We start from the raw sequence: 26,079 nt of genomic DNA on the forward strand, positions 1-26,079 counted from the left end.
CTGAGCCACCCAGGCGCCCCTGACTGGGGTGCATTTTATAATTTACATTAAAATGACGCCTTAAGGCATTGGAAATTCCATGAACCCTGGCTATATCTGTAGAATTGTTGTGAGGATCAAATGAGTAAATATAAGGTAGCAGAGAAAATAAACATTAAATATATAGCTTTATTAAACTAGTTACTTACAGCCTGTTTTCCCACCCTATCACGGGTTTTTGTTTTTTTTAATTTTATTTATTTCACAGAGAGAGAGAGACAGCGAGAGAGGGAACACAAAGTAGGGAGAGTGGGAGAGGGAGAAGCAGGCTCCCCACCAAGCAGGGAGCCTAATGCAGGACTTGATCTCAGGACCCCGGGATCATGACCTGAGCCAAAAGCAGACACTTCATGACTGAGCCAACCGGGAACCCCTTTATCACAAGTTTCTTAAGGGTATATCTGACAATCTCCATGAGAAGAGACACCTGACTGCCTTATTTAGCTCTATCAGTCCCCAGCAACCTGAAAAATGTTTGGCATAAAGCAGCCATTTACATATTTGTCATGTTCATCTCTGTATCATTTTTAGGATGTGGTTTACTTGTACTCTGAACCCAGGACGTGGTTAAAATGTAATTGAAAGGAAAAAGAGAAAGGGATCTCTATAGTCCTGCTTTCACATACACTATCTTATGTGAGCTTAAAAAAAAAAAATCCAAAGACAAAACAGTTTATTTCATTACAAAGGAGGAAAACATATCTGAGTAGTTGACAGCCAATGCCTTACAGATAGTAAGAAGCAAGACCTGATTCACAAGTTGGGTATGCCTACCACAGATTAGGTGCTTATAGAAATGACGAAATGACTAACATACCAATGCATGACTTTTAAGCCAGAGTTGAAATGACAAATAAGCCAGTGATATCATAATCTATTTATGTTCTTAAATTTAACTTTTCCATTACATACAAATGTTACCAATAACAATCAATTAAAAAAAAGTTGGTAGAAAATGCAAAATAGCAACAAAGATCACCAAATTCTGCATTAGGGCTCTTTGGCTTTTACCTTCCAAATTTTGTAGGGGCACCAGGATCATTTCTCTACAATTTTTTTTTTAAAGCTAAGATGTGCCTTAGTGTAATCTTACTTTGTATAGGTTTTATCAAATCTCTTTCACTCTGCTGACCTGTCCTGTGCATCCTTTAAAAGCTCAGATGAGGGACGCCTGGGTGGCTCAGTTGGTTAAGCAGCTGCCTTCGGCTCAGGTCATGATCCCAGCGTCCTGGGATGGAGTCCCATATCGGGCTCCTTGCTGAGCAGGGAGCTGCTTCTCCCTCTGCCTCTGCCTGCCATTCTGTCTGCCTGTGCTCGCTCTCTCTGATAAATAAATAAAATCTTTAAAAAAAAAAAAAGCTCAGATGAAATCATTACCTCTTGTGAGGCTTTCCTGTCTGATCTTTGCTCCCCAAACATCCCTAGAAAGAGGTAAATACCCTTTATCTTCTGAACCTCCGTATTATCTTGTCCAAATCTTTTTTAGCTTTTAAGTTACACTCTACTATACTTCTTTCTTCCTGATCTTTGACTTCTCCCTCTTTACCAAATGCCAAAGGCAGAGAACCTGTCTTATTTGTTTCTTGATCTCCAGCTCACAGCTCAAAAACGGACACTTAGTAGTTGCTATATAATTATTTGGAAGACTGAGATGGGAAAAGACTCTTGGAAACCAGGTAACTACTGAAGATCAATTCCCAACCCTGAGGTTTTGTGTCATCGCAGCACTCTGCTTGCTAGAACAGGTTTGCTACCAACAGAAGCCAAACTTCTTGGTTTTTTTAATGTAACTGTCTTATGGCACAACTTACCGATACAGATTGCACATATAAGAGAAGAAAAAGAGACCATCAGGTAAAGCATCAAGGGTGAGGCCTGAGCACCTACGTATTTTCTCACAAAGCCCTGCAGCAGACTCACCCAGCTATAAATCTTCTAAGATGACAGATAAATTTACAGTCTGAAGCTTTCACCAAGCTTTCTCTACAAAGTGCCAGAGGATAATTAATTTAGGCTTTGCTGCCTCCATGTGCTTACTGTTGCAATCTTCATTTTTTATTTTCATAAATATTTCAAAAATGGAAAAAACCATCCTCAGTTTCTAGGCTGCACAAAACAGGCCATAGGTTGGATCTGGTGTACAGGGCTATGGCTGTCAATTACTGATCCAGATTATAAATTACTGGAGCTATATAGGTTAAAGGCAGGAACTAGATAAATTTGTCAATAAGATAATTCCTTAAATTATATATATTTATGTCAAAAGTTTTTAGTTTTTTTAAATAATCCCAAGTAGACATTACTTACTAAATTATCTAAAGCTATTGCTTAAACAGGAAAAGATATACAGTGGTAAAAGACAGTCTCTTCAATAAATGGTGCTAGTAAAATCGAACAGCTGTGTATAAAAGAATGAAACTTGACCATTCTCTTACACGATACAGAAAGATAAACTCGAAATGAGTAAAAGACCTCAACGTGAGGCAGGAATCTATCAAAATCTTAGTGGAGAACATAGCAGTAACCTCTTCGGCATCGGCCACAGCAACTTCTTTGAAGACATGTCTCCAAAGACAAAGGAAACAAAAGCAAAAATGAACTTTTGGGCTTCATCCAGATCAAAAGCTTCTGCACAGCAAAGGAAACAGTCAACACAACAAAGAGGCAACCCACGGAATGGGAGAAGAGATTCACAAATGACAGTACAAAGGGCTGATCTCCAAGATCTATAAAGAACTCAAACTCAATACTTAAAAAACAGATAATCACGTCAAAAAATGGGCAGAAGACAGACACTTCTCCAAAGAAGACATACAAATGGCTAAAGACACATGAAAAAATGTTCATCATCAATAGCCATCAGGGAGATTCAAATCCAAACCACACTGAGATACCACCTTACACCAGTTAGAATGGTCAAATTAACAAGACAGTAACAACATGTGTTGGAGAGGATGTAGGGAAAAGGGAACCCTCTTACACTGTTGGTGGGAATGCAAGTTAGTGCAGCCACTTTGGAAAACAGTGTGGAGATTCCTTAAGAAATTAAAAATAGAGCTACCATATGACCCTGCAACTGCACTACTGGGTATTTACCCCAAAGATACAGATGTAGTGAAAAGAAGGGCCATCTGTACCCCAATGTTCATAGCAGCAATGGCCACAGTCGCCAAACTGTGGAAAGAGCCAAGATGCCCTTCAACGGATGAATGCATATATGGTCCATATATACAATGGAGTATTATGCCTCCATCACAAAGGATGAATACCCAACTTCTGTATCAACGTGGATGGGACTGGAAGAGATTATGCTGAGTGAAATAACTCAAGCAGAGGGTTAATTATCATATGGTTTCACTTACTTGTGGAGCATAAGGGATAATACGAAGGACATTGGGTGAAGGAGAGGAGAAGTGAATTGGGGGAAATGAAGATGAACCATGAGAGACTGTGGACTCTGAGAAACAAACTGAGTTTTGGAGGGCAAAGGGTAGGGGGTTGGGTGAGCCTGGTGGTGGGTATTAAGGAGGGCGCGTATGGCATGGAGCACTGGGTGTGCCGCATCAACAATGAATCTTGGAACACTGAAAAAATAAATTAAAAAAAATAAAACTTTTGCTTAAAATCAAATTTGAATCTAAATCACTAGTTCTATATAGACAACTCTGAATACAGAAGCATATGCACTAGCCACTCTGGAAAGAGTAATATGGACAAGACATTAAGAAATACTACACCTGAAACTAATGTGACATTGTGTGTCAACTGTACTTTAATACTAAATATATATATATAATGTATGTATATATATATAATGTATGTATATATGTATATACATACATATATGTATATATGTACATAATATACATACATACATATATATATATATATATATATGTATTTATTGTATCCTTGGAGTGCAAACCAGAGGATATATCAACCTCACTCTTAGAATCAAGAATTGACCAAGATACAAGATACGAAAGTACAGGGGCGCCTGGGTGGCTCAGTGGGTTAAGCTGCTGCCTTCGGCTCGGGTCATGATCTCAGGGTCCTGGGATCGAGCCCCACGTCGGGCTCTCTGCTCAGCAGGGAGCCTGCTTCCCTCTCTCCCTCTCTCTCTGCCTGCCTCTCCATCTACTTGTGATTTCTCTCTGTCAAATAAATAAAGAAAATCTTTAAAAAAAAAAAAAAAAAAAAAAGATACGAAAGTACATGACACGTTGGAGAGTCTCAGGATGTCTGCTCCTTGTGTTTACCAAGAAACACTTACTGAATGAGTGGTACCTCTCCCCAGGTAAACTGTTCCTAGAAGAGAGAGGTCAGGTCTCTTTTTCCCTCCTCAGCAAAATTCAGGTAAAATAAGACCATCATTCTGAATAAACAAGAATGATGCATCTATTATTTCCCAACATGCCCAACCTCCTGAGCTCTCCAGAGTCTGACTTCAGTGCACCCTGCTCTAGCTTCATCTCTCAATGCTTTACTTCTGGACACATTACATAACCACAAACAAGTGTGTCTCTCTGAGGGAGAGTGTGTCTCTCCGTGGGCTTTCTTGCTCCCCATCTCTGTCCACATGTCCAACTTTCCTTTCTATTCCCAAGGTCAATTTCAACCAGCATTTGTATCATTTCTCTCCAAAGCTTTCCCTCAGCGATAGGAATATTTTCTTTAGGAATCCTATATTAATAAGTATCATTCGAATGGCATTTGGGTAGAAATTATTCTCTGGAACCTCAACAGCACTTAGTGTATTCTCAATTTATTGAACTGAGTAAAGTAAAAGTGACAACATCAGACACTCCTGCTTTAAAATCTCAAAATATTTTGGAAAATTTTAGTAATTATAGCAAACTCATTATGTGGCATTACAAAGGAAAAATGCTGGAGGCACTCATGAGAGTTAACTAACATTTTGTTACTTAATCAAATGAAGAGTCAAGACTTGAATCTTTCATCAAGATACGTGGGAAAAAATAAGGTGGCTAAGTTTAAAAAAAAATTAAGAAAAGGCTAGTTTCCAAATTGTCATGGAATTTATTAAGATTCTGGCTTGTTATTTTTGAATCTGCTGTGAGTGGTTCAGACAGAACCATCCAGTATTATAGTAAGTTTTAATGCAAAACAGACAAAAGGGAAACACAAAAATTGACAACTGCCATTAATTTCAGATAGTACCTTGTACTATGATCTAATTTTGTAAAAGATTAGTAACAGAAAATTTTTAAAATTTGAAAAGGATTTTCTGTTATCTCTGATAACCATGAAGGTATAGAATCAGAGGAAGGACACAAGTACTTTTTGAAGGAAGGCAAAAAAAAATCTTGGGAGAAAAGGCTTACCTATCTTTTATAGGCAGCAGGGCTCTTGAAGGAGGGTCTCCAAAAAAGACGCCTGTCACAGAGCCAGAATCCTGTCCTCACAGCAGAAAGGTTGTACTGGGTGAACAGATGAACAAAATAAAAATTAGCTTAAAATACACTATTCTTTGAACAACTTGGCTGAGAAAACTCAAGACTGCCAAGAGTAAAGAATGTGCAAGGCTCATTATATCATAAAAGATATGAAAGCCAGTTAAAGTCTAAGATTCTATTATGATTATTCAACTTTGCCTTCCTGAAAAAGATTTTAATAATTGATACGGTTTTCTAAATCCTCTTCATCAAACCATGAGATGGGGGTGGAGGTGGGGGACTCTTTTTTTTTTTTTAAAGAAAATAATTAAGGACTAACGAAACTTTTTAATTTACCCTTCCACTACTACCAAATAATTCCCTGAATGGTCCAAATATATGTTTACCAAAAAAGGTAACTAAAGTCTCTCTATCTGCCAAACATGGCAGGATGGCTCACTCAACGTCTTTCCTTGCCTTTCTCCACTGATGTAAGAAAGCTACCACCTGGATCTCCGCTTCCCCTGCAGCTAGAGGTAGAGGGGTGATAAAGTTCTGGCCAAGGCAACATACACAGAGATTGCTGGTAAAAGGTATCCCCTCTGGGGGAAAAAAAGCAAATACATTCCTAGAAGAAAGCCTTTGCTCTTCTCTATCAGGAGCAAGGATTCAAGGCCTAAAGGTAAAACCACCATCTTGTGATCAAGAGGTTAAGTGCCACACATGCAGATGGCGGCTCAGAAGCAAAGAGGATATTAAAATTCTTGATCCCTTTCTCGAGCTGATGTACTGGCCCCCAGATTGCCTGTCTATGGATTTCCTGTCAAAAAAGAAAAAAGAACTCCTCCCGTTTTGGACATTACTAGTAAGGTTTTTAAGTATTTACAGTTGAAGACATTCCTGATACATATGAGCACATTCAGATAAATTTTAAATACCAAGTAATAATTCAGTTTGCGATATACTTTTCCAGGTGTAAGAGTGTTATAAAAATACTAACAAAACAGAAGGAGTATTGGAATAAAATTTTTAAAAACTAAGTATGCTTTTAAGGGTCTAAGAGATTATCAGAACTGTTTTCTCCAGGTGGGAAGCCACGCTTCCCATTCTGTACTCTCCAGTAGTTCTCTATGCGTAAGGTCTAACACCCGTGGTAAATGACAAACCTAAGCATGGTTTAATCTCACTGGTTCATGTGAGCAATCTTCTCCTAAAGATGCTAATCTGGTATAGGAACCAGATGATTTTCAGAATAACTTTATAGGAAATACCTAAACGTGTCATTTTTCTATTCCTTCATTTTTTTTTTTTTTAATAAAGACTTTATTTATTTGACAGACAGAGATCACAAGCAGGCAGAGAGGCAGGCAGAGAGAGATGGAGAAGCAGGCTCCCTGCTGAGCAGAGAGCCCGATGTGGGGCTCGATCCTAGGACCCTGCAATCACCACCCGAGCCAAAGGCAGAGGCTTTAACCCACTGAACCACCCAGGTGCCCCTATTCCCTCATTTTTAAGAAATTTCATCTACACTACAAATTTCCCAATTCTAAACTGCTCTCCTCCTCCTGCCCTAACTAAGCAAACATCCAAAAGCCAAGATGGTAAGTTTAAAACAACTCTTTAATAAAGTCACTCTTGGAAAGAAAGGGCTTCTTAAGAAAAGGAAGATTTGGGGCGCCTGGGTGGCTCAGTGGATTAAAGCCTCTGCCTTTGGCTCGGGTCGTGAGCTCGGGGTCCTGGTATCAAGCCCCGCATCGGTCTCCCTGCTCACTGGGGAGCCTACTTCCCTTCCTCTCTCTCTGCCTATTTGTGATCTCTGTCAAATAAATAAATAAAATCTTTAAAAAAAAAAAAAAAAAAGGAGGATTTAAAACCACTGTGAACCACTCACTGCCTATTACAGAAATCCACGTACAGAGAACCTCCAACAAAATGGCTTAGCAATTACTGGCTAACAGGCTTCAATATGACACATTTTCTTACAAAACACTTAAAAAAACCTGACAATTATTTTAACTACGTGGTTTCCAGTGACTTCAATCTTACATTTAAGAGATAATAAATTAACTTACAAATATCCTAGTCTTCCACAGCTACATCTGAAAATGAGCAGGTGAATGAGTAACACTCAACCTCACATAACTGCTCCATGGACAACTGTAACTCGAACTGGATTTCTGCTTCAGAGTCCTGACTTTAGCAACGGGACATAGATTATTTAGTCCAAAGCCCCCAGCTGACAGAGGAAATCAAAGACAGCATTTATCTACCCAACTTCATACATAGTTACTTACTCCAAGAATCTAAAAATAAAATAAGAATATATTAATGGGGGAGAGGCCTCCCCCCCACACACAAAATTCAAGATTTTTTCTTTATTTGACAGAGCACAAGCAGGGAGAGCAGAAGGGGCAGAGGGAGAAGCAAGCTCCCTGCTGAACAAGGAGCCCGATGCAAGACTCGATCCTAGGACCCCAAGATCATGACCTGAGCTGAAGGCAGACACTTAACCCACTGAGCCACCCAGGTGCCCTGGGGCAGAAGTCTTTTATTTAAATGAAGGAAAAATCTGTCTCAGGAAATAAACAGAATAAGTAATATTAACTTAGTAATTTTCTATGATAAGAATCTACAAAAAAATTCTATCTACAGGCAATTCACAACTTTTCCAATCAACCTGTAACTCTTTTGGCCTCTTAGAAAAAGAGGTCCATAGGGTGCGGGGGAGGGGCGGTCACTCAGTTAGGCAGCTGCCTTCAGCTCAGGTCATAATCCCAAGGTCCTGGGATCAAGGCCCACATCCGGGCTCTTTGCTTAGTGAGGAGCCCGCTTCTCCCTCTCCCTGCCCCTCCCCCTGCTTGTGCACTCACTTTCAGTATCTGCCAAGTAAATAAAACCTTTTTTTTTCTTTCTTTTTTTAAAAGATTTTATTTATTTGACAGGCAGAGATTACAAGTAGACAGAGAGGCAGGCAGAGAGAGAGAGGAGGAAGCAGGCTCCCCGCCAAGCAGAGAGCCTGATGCGGGGCTCGATTCCAGGACTCTGGGATCATGACCTGAGCCGAAGGCAGAGGCTTTAACCCACTGAGCCACCCAGGCGCCCCAAACAAATAAATCTTTTAAAAAAAAAGTAAAAAGACGTCCTTTCACAGTAATAATAAAACATAATGCCGCCTGTGAAGTCCCTAACAAAGTTAACACTTAACTAAGTCCTCAAAAAAAATGGAAAAATAAGGGAAAACACAGTTACCATAGAAATACTGTTCCTCCTGTTAGTACTTACCATTCACAGGAACAGAATCAGAAATAAAGTGTTTTGTTTTGTTTTTTTAAGATTTTATTTATTTATTTGACAGAGAGAGAGTACAAGCAGGCAGAGGGAGAAGAAGCAGACTGTCCACTGAGCAGGGACCCACTGACAGGACCCTACAATCATGACCTGAGCCAAAAGCAACCGCTTAACCGACTGAGGCACCCAGGCACCAGAGAAATAAAGTTTTTTGAGAATAGTCCTAAATCTGAGATAGCCTTTAGAGCCATGAATAATAGAATTATCAAGGAAAAAAAAAAAAAAAAAAAAGAGTATTTCTCAGTCCAGATTTTACTAGATTGTATGTTAGGATGTCCAAGGACAAAAACCAAAGAGGAGAATGGAGCGTTATGATACAGCATTTACGTTGTATGGCTTTATATGACTGTAAAAGTCTATTTGTGTTTTCTTTTTTTTCCTACATGGATTTTCACCATTTGACCTGGGTTTCTAGCAAATGATCCTTTTTTATAGTCCCATAGAAAGGCTTTGATTTGTAAGTGGGACAGTTCCACCTGTGATCACTGTCCAGGAACCAATATAGTTACAAATCAGAGGTCATCTATATTACAAACTTCCAAGTAATTCTACTTAGAATAGGACAATCATCTGGAAAGTAAGAAAATGAGTATAAAACACCCTCACCTTTTAACCTGCACCTTAGCAACAACAGGAAGCCGAGGTTTAGGAATACTACATATGATAAAAGGTTATCTTAATACTATTAGTAATAGCAGCAGCTAATACACAGTACTTGTACCAAACACTGCTCTAAGTGGTTTAAACAAAGTCACTGAAATCAACCCTTTGAGGCTGGTCCTGTTATCAACCGCATATTACAGATGAGAAGCTGACATCTACAGTTTATAAGTAATCTGCCCAAAGTCACGCTCCAAGGTACAGCTGGGATTTGTACCTAGAATAGTTTCCGAAGCCCATACCCATAATCACATTGCCTCTACAGAAAAATTAAACATTTATATTCTATGACAGCTTTTCATGCTTTAAATCTGCCTTTAAAAAGGTTTTAGGAAGCATAGTGAACACACATAGTAACAACCCCAAATCTGTTGAATGAGGATTATTACTGCAAAACTGCTATTATTACAGACTCACATATAAACAAACCTGTTTCCCTCTTGATGTCCTTAGAATCTATCCCATAAAAAACCTTAGAGCTGAGATTTCTCATCTTCCTTTGCTCCAAAAATATATTATGAAATACCTGCTAGACTTGTTAATACTCTTTTGTAAATTATTATGCATTTCATACTTAGCTTTATAGAAGCTAAGTCTTTTTTGTCTTTACAAAACTCTGACATTAAAATAATCATGGATTTTATGTACCTAAAAACAAATACACACACAGACAAAATCAGCGTTCATCCCATCTTTATTCCTTCTAACCCAGGAGTTACCAACTGGAGGTGAGCCTCCTGCCCCCACCCCCAAGGACATTTGGCAATGTCTGGAGACATTTCTGGTATTCACAACTGGAGATTCGGGGGGTTGTAGGGGAAGGTGCTATTGTCCTCTACTGGGGAAACATTCTATAAGGCACAAGACAGCCCTCCACAACAAAGAATCACCTTGGCTTAAAAGTCAGGTCAATTAATCAAGTCCCTAAATAAGACAAGGAAGATGACCCAATTTACATAGCAAGGTCTGACAACTGAAGGAGACACCAGAACAAAGTTAAAACAGTCTCTACCAAAACACTATTAATCATAGTAAGAAATCATCTGAGGACAGGCACCAACAAGAGGGTAAAGCTAACTTTTTAAACAGCTCAGCAGCTCTCCTCCTCCTGAACTTTCACTTGGGAAACTAAATATTCTCAAAATTTTACAGATATGCCCAAGTAAAAGAAAACGGCAGGCATTCCTAAGTGATACAAAACTTGCCCACCCATCAAATGAACTTCAAACACTGTTCTTCTCATTAAATAATCCCCAATGAGTTGAGAAAACCTTGCTTTTTTCCATAAAACAGAACAAAATGCCTCAAATCAATCATAAAATATTAACGTAAAAATATTCTCCAACAATCTGCTTCTGTGGGTTCCTATTCAGTACATACACTGCTCTCCTTTCCCATTTGCCTACTCTAATCTTCAAATCCAGCCAACCTCACTCCTCCAACTCCAAACTCTCGCATAACCATAAAACCAAAAGCTCCATTAAGAGAAAGAAAAGATCTATACTTAACTATTGTTGCGTCTTTGGAATTAAAAACAACCAATATGGTAGTAACAGTTTCTAGGCTGTTTCCTGGCTATACGTATCACATGACAGGAATATTTAACTCTCCCCATGGAAAGAAACGAGGGGGGAAAAAACCCCCAAACACCCAACATTTTACCTCCTCTTCACTTTCTTTATCTTCATCCTCTGAAGACTCTTCTTTGTTTTTCTTTTCATCTTCATCACTGCTGGATTCATCTGACAGAATTTCAGGACATTTGGTTCGCTTAGCTTTCCTTGCCATTCCAGAACTGTTCCGTTCCTTTTTGTTGCCTTTGCTAGAACTTTTTTTAGATTTTGGCAATGGCTGTGTACAATAAAATAAAGATAACACCAAAGGGTGATTATATTTCCAAGTCAATCATTTTTGTTAGCTACTTATCAACTCAACCATTCTTGTTCCTGTCTCAAGAAGTATTTCCAAACTTAGCAGATTTACAGAGAACAATTCATCTTTGAAGTATCAAGCTGATCTTTTTGTCCACACTACCCTTTCATTTGTGTTCTAACACCTAGGTAAGACTCTTCACAAAAGCGGAAATACATACTCTGTTCTGACATGGGATTAGAAGCCCAAGTACACACTCTATTAATCTCAAACAGTTATTTACACTTTATCAAGGCAATATTTTGAGTTAGACTTATAATTTATTTCATTGCTATAAGCATTAAAACTGTCAATGCCATCAGGGAAATACAAATCAAAACCTCAATGAGATACCACCTTACACCAGTCAGAATGACAAGTCAGGAAACAGATGTTGGCAAGGATGCGGAGAAAGGGGAACCCTCCTACACTGTTGCTGGGAATGCAAGCTGGTGCAACCACTCTGGAAAACAGTATGGAGGTTCCTCAAAAAGTTGAAAACAGAGTTACCCTATGACCCAGCAATTGCACTACTGGGTATTTACCCCAAGATACAAATGTAGTGATCCAAAGGGGCACACGCACCCGAATGTTTATAGCAGCAATGTCCTCAATAGCCAAACAATGAAAAGAACCCAAATGCCCATCAACAGATGAATGGATAAAGATGTGAGATCTATATATCTACATATAGATACACACACACACACACACACAAATACAATACATATATATACACACACACATGCACATATACACAATGGAATATTATACAACCATCAAAAATTGAAATCCTGCCATTTACAACCACATGAATGGAACTAGAGGGCATTATGCTAAGCCAAATAAGTCAATCAGAGAAACATAATTATCATGTGATCTCACTGATATGAGGAATTTAAGAAACAAGACAGAGGATCATAGAGGGAGGGAAAAATGTAACAAGACAAAACCAGAGAGGGAGATAAATCATAAAAGACTATTAATCTTAGGAAACAAAAAGGGTTGCTGGAGGGGAGGGAGGTGGGAGGGATGGGGTGGCTGGGTGATGGACACTGGGGAGGGTATGTGCTATGGTGAGTGCTGTGAACTGTGTAAGACTGATGAATCACAGACCTGTATCCCTGAAAACAATAATATACTAGGTTAATAAAAAACTAATTAATTAATAATCTCATTCAAAAAACCAAAAACCTATTAATGCCAGAGATTTTTGCTATAGGGGATCCTCCAATCAAAAGATTGCAGACATCCATAAAGGAAATAAAACCTCACTTTACACATCCTGAATTTATGAACTATATAGTTTATATTCATATTACTTCTGGGCTCTACTTTCAGTAATGTTATAATTATACTCTCATTGATGATTCTAAATATGCAATTAGTGTTGGGATGTTAATTATGAAGCTAATTAAGAACCACAAAATACATGTATTGCTTTTACTCTGATATTTAATTAAACCACGCGTATTTAAAAAGCAGAGATCACGCGATAAAACAATTTGATTATATCAACGGGCAAATTTAATTCTTAAGTGCTTTCTTAGGGGAGTATTTGCTAGCTTATGAAATTGAAAACCATAAAATAACCTTGTGTAAAAGATCTGAAAAGATTTACCCTGAGGAATTACAATTTCCAAAATAATAGGTATCTTGTTTTTATTTTGCCTTTATTATTTTCTATAATAAGCAGAAAAAGTAAGGAAAATTTGGTAACATAACCTTGTGATATGCAACCATACAAATATTAGAAGTAACTTTAGGAAAAACCTCTCATGAAGCTAGCAGAATCACAAATTCTTTCTCTTCTAGAAAGTTTCAGTCTTAAAGGTCACTGTCCCCTGCACAAAAATTAAGAAACGGTGACTGTTTTGTGTATGTGTTCTCAGGCTATGTATAATCCCCAAGACAGCCTCTAGCTACCCCCCCAAACCCCATCCTTCCTAAAGGCAGACTGGGCAAGAGTTAATGTAGGTCACTTCAGGAATTTTAAGTTAGTAGACCAGTGATATTTCTCAGAGGGTTTCTCTATAAGGGTCTATTAAAAAACTTCCTTGAATGTATATAGATATCCTTATTATGTGACCTGTTACTATTACCAACTAGTACCAGGAACTAAAACTATTTGTATAAATTCTTTGATCTTACTGGAGCAAAGGTGACTCACTGTCCAAACTATCATATGAAATCCAGGACTCAAACATATTAGAAAAATGCGGTATCCCTTACTATCTAAGTTCAGGAACCAGATACAGGTAGTAAGAATAAGATCTGTATATGGATTCAGTAGTAATATGATGGGTGCAGGATAATCTAAGCAGGAAGTGGAAGAATACGTTAAATCATTCAAGTAACCAATAAAAAAATACAACTTCCAAAAATAAGTGAGGAGCTTTAAAAAAAAATAACAATACATAAATGTTTTAGAGCTTTCTTAGACTGGTTCTAAAAATAGTTGACTCTATTAACCAGAATCCAGTCTTAAAAGCATCATCCCTTTTTAGAAGCAAAATCTGAAAAAACAGAAAATCAAGGTAGAAGCACAAAAAAAGGATAGTAAAACAATGTTAATTCAATCATTTTATTATTTTGGAGAAAGAAATTAGTACTAAGAAGTTTACAGTGTTTCTTAAATGACAAAAAGGTACGGTAGTATAGAAAATAACTTGAGATCGATTATCATTAGATTGAGGATTAGTTCTCACAGAATCTTGCACAGAAAGTGGATGTGTAAGAGTTGGATTCCGTGGCGGGAGGGAGGATGGGGGATCCTGGTAGTGGGTATTAAGGAGGGCACATACTGCATGGAGCATGGGTTTGGTATATAAACAATGAATCTTGAACACTGAAATAATAAAATTAATTAAAAGTTTTAAAAAAAGAGTTGTATTACGTAAGGCTAAAAGAGTGGTTCTCAGAATATGGTTCATGCACCCTGGGGTTTCCCGAGGCCTTTTCAGAAGCCCACGAGGTAAAAACTATTTTCATAATAAAATCATGACATTATGTACTTTCTCTTTTCACTGTGTTGACATTTGTACTGACTACGCAAAGGCAAAGGTGACTGTAAAACTGCAGGCACCTTAGTACCAAAGGAGGCGGAGGCCGCCAACTGTGCTAACAGTCACTGTATTCCTCACAGCCACAAACTAGAAAGAAAAAAAAAAGGTGTTTCCTTTAAGAACGTCTTTGATGAAGCAGTAAATATTGTATTAACTTTCAACCTATAAGTGTCTTTATGCAATCTGTAACAAAATGGGAGGTACACATAGAATATGTTTGCTACACACTGAACTTCACTGGCTTTCTCAAGAAAAATCCCGTGCACAACTGAGCTGTGAGCTAAGCTAGCTACCTCTTCCATGAAACACCATTCGTAAAAGAACCGTCAAAGGATGCCTATTCAGACTTAGATCCTGAAATGACAGTGTTCAAAATAAAGATGAACCTGTCACTGTAAGGAAAACAACGGATGGTATTTACTGCCAATGACAAATGTCAAAACTTCACATGGATTACTCACATCCATCACCATGAACTAACAGTCTCCCAATACCTAAAGATTCTTCTGATGAGATGGTGGTTATATTAACGAATGACTTTTTGACAGTGTTTAGTGGAAATGTGCCCACATCTGGAAGATCCGCATAATTCAGAAAAACCAGTAAGTTCTAAATGGTGAATGCAATTACAAAATCATAGATAAAAAGCCCAAGAGTTCATTGACTTCGTGTCAGAGACTACATTATAATGAACCTTCAATCAACTACTACTGTGGAGTTTTGGTACTGTATCAAAGGAGTAAACACATAACTATCTCCAGGTTTTAAAAATATTCCTTTTTCTAACTACTTACCTGTGAGAAGATTATTTCCTTTACATACTCTCAATAAAAAAAAAGTCACAAGTGCAATAGACTGAAATGCAGAAGCAAGTGAGAATAGCCAGACATGAACAGATTTGCAAAAATATATTCTTCTAATTTGGGGGGAAGTCTAGTTATTTTTCATATAAAATATTACTTGTGTTAACATGTAGTAGGCTTACCGTTAATTTTAAATTTTTTCGGTTTTTATTTATAATACAGTAAATATAAAAATAACACATATAAAAGCTTCTGGAGTCCTCATTAATTTTTAAAAGAGTAATCAGGTCCTATATCAACAATTTAAAAAAATCACTGAGGAAAAGAATATAAACATATCCCTCGTAACCTAAGCAACTTAATAATGTCTTCCGGAGAAATGGTATTCAATCGTCACATGAAATTGAAGTCTGGCATAGTAAAAACTTAGAAAAAGAGATAATCTCTCATCTTTAAGCCAATTCAAAACACTGAAACAAAAGATTTACCATGGCCCTTGGGTTTTCAGCTGCATGACAATTTACGAAAATATCCTTTATCAGTCTTTGCGCAGCTAATGACAGACTGGATCAGCAGCAGATAAAACCAAAGCCCCAGAGCTATTTTCTGATTCCTAATCTTTATGACTTCTCCCCTCACTGAAGGTATGCCCACGAACTCCTAGGTCCTCTAGATCTCTTCATAATTTCTTTACTATCAAAATATGGAAGAATATTAAAAATATTTACTGACAAACTTCAAACAAACTGAAAAGGCAGGGTCTGGTAAGTTAACACTTCAACAGACATTTCAAGTCAGTCATGTCATTTGTTAAACAATTCGGGCAAACCTAATCTAAATTAAAGGAAGAATGGGGGAAAGTATAAGACCTTTTTACTTCCCTATTCAGCTCCTGGGCTCTGCTGCTTCTGGAAACCCAATCCAAGAAACTTGTAAGGTCAGTTTGGGGTTTTTTTGTTTTTTGTTTTTTTAATGTTCTATTTTCATAATCTTATTCCAGTGTCTAGAAATCACCCAGTTCTAATATATCCCCGTCTTATCTTTCCTGACCTAGCGGAAGGCTGCACACCCTCCCTGACCAATCCAACACCTCACCCTCAACTCAACCTGTTTCTGTTCTTCCAGTGCCTTCTAGATATATAACCCTGGAACTTTGTATTTCTGTCCATTTAACTTAATTTAGTGAATAATTATTTTTCTGAATCTTATACCTTTTTTATCTGATGAGAGGATGTATCTGTGTGGCTTCTATGTTAGTCTATCATGAAACTGGCAGATATGTCAACAGTCATATTCTTTGAATGCAGAAGGCAATACTGAATATTGACAAGAAATGCTAACGAACTAAATTGTTCCATAAAAAAAGTAAGGAGAGACTATTAATACTTGATTTGTTACTGAAATTATAAAAATTGGTCCTCACCTTTCCAGAAGGCTTTGGATGCATTAAGAAATTCAAGATCCTCTTCACTAGTTCACTATTCACACCTGATCTCTCCAAATCAAGAACCTCGCAGATGCTCTTTAACATGGCATTTCTAAATCTAAAACAGAAAATGAAAGAAATCCAATTTATTATGCACCAAAGTTTATAAATATTCTCCACAACATAAAAGACAATAGCTAACAAAACTGGCTCAGGTACAAACATTAAAAAACACCCAATATTTCTCCAAATCTAAGAAGTACTTTCCTAATAATCTTGACTAATGTACAAAATACACCCAAATATGATCACTGATAAATTGAAAACACCGTTTACTAGTTAAGTTTTATTTTATTTTTTTTTTTAAACTTTTTTTTTTTTTTTTTTTTTTTTTTTTTTTTTTTTTTTTTTTTAGATTTATTTATTTATTTGTCAGAGAGAGAGCCAGCGAGAGCGAGCACAGGCAGACAGAGTGGAAGGCAGAGTCAGAGGGAGAAGCAGGCTCCCTGCAGAGCAAGGAGCCCGATATGGGACTCGATCCCAGGACGCTGGGATCATGACCTGAGCCGAAGGCAGCTGCTTAACCAACTGAGCCACCCAGGCGCCCCACTAGTTAAGTTTTAAAGAGAGTAAAAAGAATAAATGAAGTTGGGGCATTTGGGTGGCTCAGTCAAGCATCTGACTCTTGAGCTCAGCTCAGGTCTCAATCTCAGGGTCAAAATTCAAGGCCCATTCTGGCCTCCACACTAGGCATGCAACCTACTTTAAAAAAAAAAAAAAAAAAAAAAAAGTCAATTCCCTAGAAATAATGTAAAAGGTTTGCAGCACTATAAAATTCACAGATTTGACAACGCTTCTGGTTGGTGATTAAATACTACATTTTCCCCCTTAGCACTCCTACTATGACAACATTTTGATGAAGAAACGGGTAATCATCTTTTTTATTTAGAACTCTTTTTTTTTTAAAGATTTTATTTATTATTTTGACAGAGAGAGATCACAAGTAGGCGGAGAAGCAGGCAGAGAGAGAGGAGGAAGCAGGCTCCCCGCTGAGCAGAGAGCCCGATGTGGGACTCGATCCCAGGACCCTGAGATCACGACCTGAGCCGAAGGCAGCGGCTTAACCCACTGAGCCACCCAGGCGCCCCTTATTTAGAACTCTTAAACTATAGGGGATTTAACAAACAAAAGCTCTTAATATAACATCTTGGCTTGCATTATGGTAAAGAACAGTGTTCCTATCAAATTATCTTCAAAATAGTTTAAATGGTACCTGTAAGTTCGCAGAACAGAGTGGCTGGCAGAGAACAAGAGTGGGGGAGATTTTTCACTATATTCCCCTTTGACTTTTTGAACTACATGAACAACTTGTGCATATAGTTCTTCTAAGAAGTAGAAACGTCATTACCTGTGAGTTTTTAATACTCCTAATAGTCACTATTGGAAAGTAATGAACATCCTAAGTTGATAGTTATGAAGAAAAGTCAGATCTTGGCACTTAAAGCAAAGAATTAGCAGTCTACTAAAAATGTCTAAATGGGGGCACCTGGGTGGCTCAGTGGGTTAACGCCTCTGCCTTCAGCTCAGGTCATGATCCCAGGACCCTGGGATCAAGTCCCGCACCGTGCTCTCTGCTCAGCAGGAGCCTGCTTCTCCTTCTCTCTCTGCCTGCCTCTCTGCCTACTTGTGCGCGCTCTCTCTGTCAAATAAATAAATAAAATCTTAAAAAAATGGGGGGGGGGGGCTGGGTGGCTCAGTGGTTTGGGCTGCTGCCTTCGGCTCGGGTCATGATCTCAGGGTCCTGGGAGCCCGCTTCTCTCTCTCTCTCTCTGCTTGCCTCTCTGCCTACTTGTGATCTCTGTCTGTCAAATAAATAAATAAAATCTTTAAAAAAAAAAAAAAAAAAGGTCTAAATGGTCATATTTAAACGATTAAAAATAAACTTTTAACACATTGATCAAAACACAATACTTAAGAAAATAACTTACTTTTTCAACATTTCTTCCTTCTTTTTGTATTGGACACTTCCTTTTTCAAATGGAAAGCCACTGAACTGACCCACATTCTTCTTTAACGAGGACACCTGAAAATGTTTCCCTTATTATTAATGCTATTTATTACCCAGAGATGTACATAAGAAAAAAATTCAAAGCCAACATCTTTATTTTCGTATCTGTCTCCCACTTACAGCAGTGGTTTATTCAGCACTTCTTAATCACAACTGAAAACTATACTTGTTACTAAAGTATTAACGTTATAAAAAAGGCTTGTAAGTTTAATTCTTCAAAAATAACAATTTCACTTTGAATGAATTTCCATCTGGGAATTTTTACTGGCAGTTATAAAACCACAACTAAATGTTATCTGACAACACTGGGGGATGTGGAAGGTTACTTCTTAGAAAAACTCCCTTTTCTTAAATAATGCAAGTCACTAGTAATATTTATTTCCCAAATCATTCAGTCATGGATTTTATTCTTTGACAAGAACAAAGGACCTCTAAAAGTTAATACCATTTAGCAGTAATAAGACCTGCATATATCAGACTGTAGTGAGGATGACATGAAATTACACCATGCTCCAGACATTTGATCCTAACTGCAAGCTTCACTTTGCCCATGCATAACCCAAAGCAAAGTTTCCTCAATTATACAAAATACTGAAGTTGTGTGTACAATGTAATTTGGTAAATGATATAATTATTTGTTCTGACAAATTCCCTGACAAAAAATTACCACCTAAATTTACCAGATATCTGCTCAAAATGAGATAAATTTATACTGTATCATTTATTCTGAATAGCTAGATATATCCAAAAAATAAATTTAATACATTTAAAGATCACTAAAAATCACCACTATTTGGATTTCACATTTTGAAATTTCGTTTGGCATAAAAATAATTATAGTACAAAGCCTGATATTACAATCCTACTGCTAATATCTAACTATATATTCTACAATAAATCATTTAATAAGTATGTGTCTCAGCTTGTTCACTAGTATGGTACAGAAACTGAACTAGCTGATTGCTGAAGTCCTTTCCAGAACTAAAATTATGCTTCTTTTCATAAATATGTTACTAGGTTAAAGATATAAAAAAGGTCTTAACTGTGCCTGGTCTGTTGTAAAGCAGTTTATGTAGATTTCTAAGTTCATCTGTTTTCTTTTTACTCAGGAAGAAATGTATCCTTTCAATTTCACAAAGTTTCTGTCCCTTTCCTAGAAAAAAAGAAAAAAACACTGTAATAATTAAATACCCTTTATATGTTAGTACATTTACAAAGTCATTTTCATCACAATTATTTACACACAGCTTTTGCTAAATAGGGCAAACTAAATAAAATTATACATATAATATGTAACTACTTAGTCAACACTAAAAACTAAGCACCGCTAACCATCATTTTGTACATTCAGGCAGTTTTACCATAAAATGAAAAGAACAAACTTACCTTGTGCAATGGTAAATGGCTCTCTCTGTAAGGAAGAGACTTGCATGGTCAATCTCTCTACTTTTTTCTTTTCCCTCTTGCCTTCCACGATGAGACTTTTTTCTAGAAATTAATTTAATACTTCTTAAATAGCTAAAAGCTTAAAAAACATGTTAACACTATGGATAAACATGTAGCAAAACCCTGCAGAAACCTCTAATACCTTACTCTTCTTCTAACCAAGACTCTGAGAAGCAAATGATGAAAGAAAGTTGAAAATACTTAATAAGTTAATAGCATCACCAAGTTTTTTTTTAGAGTAGTAGTTTTTTTTTTATTTGATAGAGAGAGATCACAAGTAGGCAGAGAGGCAGGCAGAGAGAGAGGGGAAAGCAGGCTCCCCGCTGAGCAGAGAGCCCGATGTGGGGCTCGATCCCAGGACCCTGAGATCATGACCTGAGCTGAAGGCAAAGGCTTAAACCACTGAGCCACCCAGGCGCCCCAGAGCAGTATTTTACTTACCTGGCAACCTCACCAGGGATTCAGTTTAAAAAAGAAAAAATCACAAAGCAAACAAAGATTTATTGCACTTAACAGCTGTTGCCAATGAAAGTCTAGTGACTGCAAAATCACCACAGCCCTCACTAAGCCTACTTTTTGATTAGATCTAATTCTATTGATTGTGATTTAGTTTATGGTACCTCATCAAACAGCAAGTTTAGACAGAGATTAAAACAACTTCAAAAATATACAAAGAAAAGCAGTAATTCAGTAAGCAGATGAAAGAAAAGCACCTTAGCTAAGGCAGAGCAGCCTGAAATTGCTATAAATAGGGTAAAATTCTACAAGTTTACATTTACTGCAATCGACGGCGTGGACGTCACTTTGTAGTTCAGTAAATGTTTATAACAACGGCCATAAATCATTCTAAAAAAGTTAAACTATTTATAGTACAGACTGCTTTTATTAAAAAAGACTAGAAAATAAAGAACATATACTTTGAAACTTAAAACACTGAGCTTAAATTTCCAAAACGATTTAACTACTGAGATAAATTCAGATAAAAAAAAGAGGACACTATCACTGAAGGTCCATTCATTCAACTGAATTCTTGTTTTGTGTATAGCTTCACTAGATACTAAAGGGGAGATGAACAGATGGTTAAGACACTGAAAAACTCTTGAAAGAGATCACGTCCACTGGTAGTGATGAGACACAAACACACTCCAAGCAGAAGATGATAGAACACTAAAGGAAATCTACACATAAAAGTTCGTCGAGTTGAAGAGAGTAATTATTTTTGGATTAAGGAAAAAGGATCAAAACACTGGAGTTGGCTTTGAAGGATAGGTAAGATTTGGAGATGTAAGGATTTGCACAGAAAGAATTAGGAAGGATAAAGGGATTCCGGCAGGTATATTCCGGCAATGGTGTGCAGAGTGAAGAAAATGCACTCTACCACAAACCGTGTTATCATGCTACTTCCTTTCCCTGAGTGATTTAAACCATCTGCTCACCTCTGATTACCATCCATAAGCTAATGACTTTCCTGATCCCTCTCTAGTCAGGAGTTTCAAATCAGCTATCAGGGGCAACAACTAGACAGCTCCACTTCTTGTCCTATAGGTACCTAATGCAGTAGGCTCAAAACAGAAGTCATACTCATCTCCAAACCCGCTCACCTTTGTGAGCTCTATCTTTCAGAAAACAGTAATACTGTCAATTCAGCTCCTGAAGACAGAAACCTGAAAGTCATCTTTTCTAGCTCCTCCCCCACCCAAGTCAAGTCAACCCCACAGACTACACTGCCTTGCTTCTGCGATGCCTCAGCTGCAGAATTTTCAGGGCTAACCAGGATAAAAACCTTTACAATTTTAGTTGTTCCACAAACACCTCAAGTGAGGGAATAGAACCATAAGCAATTAGAACACGTACAGAATTGCTTGGGGGGGGCGGATCACAACTTCAGCTACCATCAGTTCCCCAAACATTGCTGTATCTTCCATTTGTGGTATTTTTACCTGATTTCTATAATTTTCCCTGACACACAGGAATGCATCATCTAAGTGGTATCATCACAACCCTATCTTTAAAAAGGAACTTAAAAAACAAAAAACTGGGAGGAAAAAAACGCCTGGAGGAAAATTTTGGACTAGTAGTTGAGATCCTGCAGCCAATTTTCAGTTACTGCATTATGAATAATTTGGAAGTAAATTTGTGTATTTTGCCTAAGCATTTCTGTACTTAAAGTGTGGAAGTGCTCCTTTCTCAGAACTCCTACCGCTTTAAACAAACCATGTCATCTCAACCCAGATTGCACTCAGAAGGTGCTGACCCAGGGCGCCTTTGGACTTAAAAGAAAGTAACTGACAGCTGAACCCGGGTCTAGGAAAAAAAAAAAAAACTTCCAACTTCTTCCTAAGTCTGGCTGAGCTGGAGCCACCTGCGAAACAAACCTAGACTGGGCTAACATCATCAGAGAATTCTAAGAACCGTGATCTGCATTTTTTAAGTGGCTGCAGACGTTTTCGGAAGCTGGCCCGGGAAGCTGGCCCGGCCGCACGCGCGCCGGGGGAAAGCGCTGCTGTACCACCCCCGAATTCTGCCGGGGTCTTCATGCCTCCAGGTAAATACTGGTTAATACAGCGCTTCCGCCGCTCCAAAACTGAGACAGCTTTCGGAACTCTCAGAGCTCACCGCTTTCACATTTAACTACTTTCTCAAGCAGCGACAGCTTTCACTGGTGCTTCCCCGCGCAAGTCAACTCCCCCGAGCCTTTGAGAAGGGCCCCTGCGGACGTCCCGCAGAGACACCGAAGTTGTCCAAGGACTTCCAGGACTAGCAGAATCACGTCTTTAGGTCTTCGCGTGGTTTTCCAGGAACCACCTCGCCATAACGTCCAAAGACCAGACCCACACCTGTACTTACATGAGCAAAAGGTGGAAATTAAAAGACGGCTGCCCTGGCGACTGCACAAGCTAGCGGTTTTTAAAAAAGCAGATCTGAAACTCAGAAACGTCCTGTCGCGGGGGAAGGCGCTGCGAGCCCGCACCGGGGCCAGGAGTCCACCGCGCTCCCAGACACGCAGGAACGACGCTGACACGTCCTGTCCTACCACCCGGAACCCCCCGAGTGAAGGCTCCGCTGCTGCACAACCCCAAACGGGGATACAGCTCGCAAACATTCTCGCTAGAGATCCCTCCGATTTGGGGTCTCCGGGCGCAAAAAAAAAAAAAAAAGAAAGGGGGGGGGGCAGGAGGGTTTTCTGTGAAATCCATCACCAGCGACCCGACTTTCTCCCACCTTTTTCTTCCTCCTCCTCCTCCTCTTCCTCCTCCTCCTCCTCGTCGTCCTCGTCCTCCTCTTCACTTTCCTCTCTCTGGCCGGGCATTTCGGGTTCTTTCTCGGACGCGGGCTGGGCGGGGGTTCCCTCTCCCTCTGCAGCTGGGCCCGAGGAGGACATGCTGTGGACCTGCGGGCGGCCAGGAAGCCACACGTCTCGGTCCCCTCGCTCCCCGCGGCAAGGAACCGGGCGGCCGCCGCGACCCGCCCGACGCTTCCCGGCCCCGGAACGCCGCGGGCCGCGGGAACCCCGACCTCAAAGTTGCCTCCTCCCGCGCCCGGGACAGCCGCGCTCACTCCCCAGGGGCGACTTCCCTGCGGCTCCGGGCATTCCCGAGGCGGGAAACCGCGGGCGCCGCGCCGCCCCTCCCTCCGCCCGGCCCGCGCTGCCCCCCGCCCGCTCGCCCGCGCCGCCGCCGCCGCCGGCCGCCCCGCGTCCCCTCCCCCGCCCCAGGCCGCCGTCCAAATGGCCGCGGCGGTGCAGGCGGGCGGGCCCGCGGCGCCCTCTCGGCCTCCCCCGCCCCGACGCAGCCCTCACCGCGGGTGCCGGCCGCCGCGGGCCTGGCGCGCGAAGGCACGAAGAGGCTTCGGGAGGCGGCGGCGAGCGCCGAGGAGGAGGCGCACGGGCCGCTCTCTGGCGTGACGCTCGCGCCGCGCTCTCGGCTCCTCCGAATCAACAAGATTTTCAAAATGGCGGTTCGGGAAGGAAAGCGGGAATGCGGCGGCCAATCAGGGCCGCGAGCTGGGAGTTGGCGCGCGCGGGTGGGGGAGGCGGGGCTGCCGGGCGCCTCCGCGGGGAGCCGGGGCCGGGGCGCGGCTGCGCGGGGTCGCCCGGGCCGGGGGCGGAGGGGCGGCGCGCCCCGGGGCCGCCGGGGCTTCGGGGCCTGGCTCGGGGGATCTCTGCTGCGGAAGCGTGCGGGCCGCGTCCGGGGCGGCAGGCCGGCCTGACTGGGCTGATCGCGAGAACGCTAGGGGGCCTGCCTGGGTATTGTCTCCTCGGTTCCTTCCCGGAAAAGGGGGGCAGCCTGGCCCGGGAGGGGGCGGGCGGCTGGTGGCAGAGAAGTTTCTATCCCAGGAAGTCGCTACCTACAGTGTGTCACCGAGCTTGAGAGCAATGACTAGATGGGTGGTCTCCTATAGGTTCCAGAGACCGTGCTGGGGGTGAGTCCTGAAACTGCCGTATTTCTCAGGACCCCGTGGATTGTAAGTTGCACCGAAAGGAAGAAGAGCCTACGACGTTGAGGGTTCACGTCACCAAAGACGAATCTATGTCCGGACCTGTCAATATAGGGGGAGATGTGTGTGCGCGCGCGATTTCCAGGCCTGTAAATGCGGAGGTGTGCGAGAAAGCAATCATAGAGGAAATACGGTACTGCCCGGTCCAGACTTGTAAGCGTGGGGGGCGTGTGTGTGTGAGTGTGATAATAGAGGAAGCACGGTGTTGCCCAGCCCAGACCTGTGAATGTAGATGTGTGTGCGTGTGTGTGAGAGAGAGATAATAGAGGTAGTATGATATTGCCAGTCCAGACCCGTGACTGTGGGGCGATAGTAGAGTAAATACGGCAATGCCCAATCCAGACCCTTAAGTGTAGGGGTGTGTGAGAGAGATAATAGAGGAAACACGGTATTGCCCGGTTCAGACCCGTAAAGGTGGGGGAGATCGTACAATAAATACGGTATTGCCCAGTCCAGACCCTTCTCCCGGAGTTCTAGGCCAGCTGCGCAGATACCTTTTAAACTCAACATTTCAAAACCGGAACGCAGTATTTTCGCTTCTCAATAGCTCCCTCTTTCTGTGTGTGATTCCCTTGCTTTCTTTTCCCTACTCCTCACCACTGTAAGCCAATCCTGTCTTCTCTACCCTCAAATTTCATATCAATTTCCCCACTGTTCTGATGCCACTCAAATCCTGTCCGTGCACCCTTTTGCTTGGATTTGGAAGCAGCCTCTCACCGGCCAGGTGGCTTCCACATTGCCACCCCCATCCCCTGCTACAGGCACAGCAGCCAAGGTGATTTTTTTTTTTTTTTAAGTTATCAGATTGGGTACTCTTGCTTAAAACCCTCCAGTGGTTTCTCTTCATACTTGGAATAAAATTCAAAATATTTACAGTTCATGGGGTAACCGGGTGTCTCAGTGGTAAGTCTCTGCCTTCTGCTCAGGTCATGATTCCTGGGTCCTGGGATTGAGCTCCACATCCAGCCCTCAGGGGTTTCTGCTCAGCAGGGAACCTGCTTCCCTTCCTCTCTCTCTCTCTCTCTCTGCCTGCTTGTGATCTCTGTCAAAAAAAAAAAAAAAAAAATCTTAAAAAAAAATTTATGGTTCATAAAGTCCTATGCAATCCAGTTGTTGACAGTCTCACCTCTCTGACACCTGTGGCTGTTGTGGCCACACAAGCCTTTGATGTTCCCCCAGAAAGCCAGGTTCATTCCCACCTTTGAGCTTTTTGCTTTTTTTTTCCTGCCAGGACCACTTTTCCCTCAGAATCTTCAAACGATTTGCACTTTCACATCATTTAGCTTTATGCCTAGGTGCTTCTGCTACCTCCATAATACCACCACTAGGCCCTTCCTATCCTTTTAAATTCATTCATGCGTTCATTCAAAAGTGTTTGCTGAGCACCTACCTCCCCCTCATCACTAGGAGCTAGAGATCA

General features: G+C 40.5%; 1 protein-coding gene across 1 annotated transcript in view; it reads right to left on the reverse strand.

The window, feature by feature from the left end:
- The window catches only part of DEK (DEK proto-oncogene), a 34,518-nt gene extending 10,408 nt beyond the window's left edge, over window positions 1-24,110 (reverse strand). The window contains exons 1-7 of the mRNA XM_059179431.1: window positions 23,962-24,110; window positions 23,385-23,553; window positions 20,103-20,204; window positions 19,760-19,869; window positions 18,637-18,731; window positions 16,646-16,766; window positions 11,106-11,294 (exon numbers count right to left, since the gene is read on the reverse strand). Of these exons, the coding sequence (XP_059035414.1) occupies window positions 11,106-11,294; window positions 16,646-16,766; window positions 18,637-18,731; window positions 19,760-19,869; window positions 20,103-20,204; window positions 23,385-23,544 (777 nt within the window). The 5' untranslated portion in view covers window positions 23,545-23,553; window positions 23,962-24,110. The remainder of the gene's footprint in view (window positions 1-11,105; window positions 11,295-16,645; window positions 16,767-18,636; window positions 18,732-19,759; window positions 19,870-20,102; window positions 20,205-23,384; window positions 23,554-23,961) is intronic.
- Window positions 24,111-26,079: the final 1,969 nt, after the last annotated feature.

The sequence above is a fragment of the Mustela lutreola genome, chromosome 6, assembly GCF_030435805.1.
Source record: "Mustela lutreola isolate mMusLut2 chromosome 6, mMusLut2.pri, whole genome shotgun sequence".
NCBI classification, from domain to species: Eukaryota; Metazoa; Chordata; class Mammalia; order Carnivora; family Mustelidae; genus Mustela; species Mustela lutreola.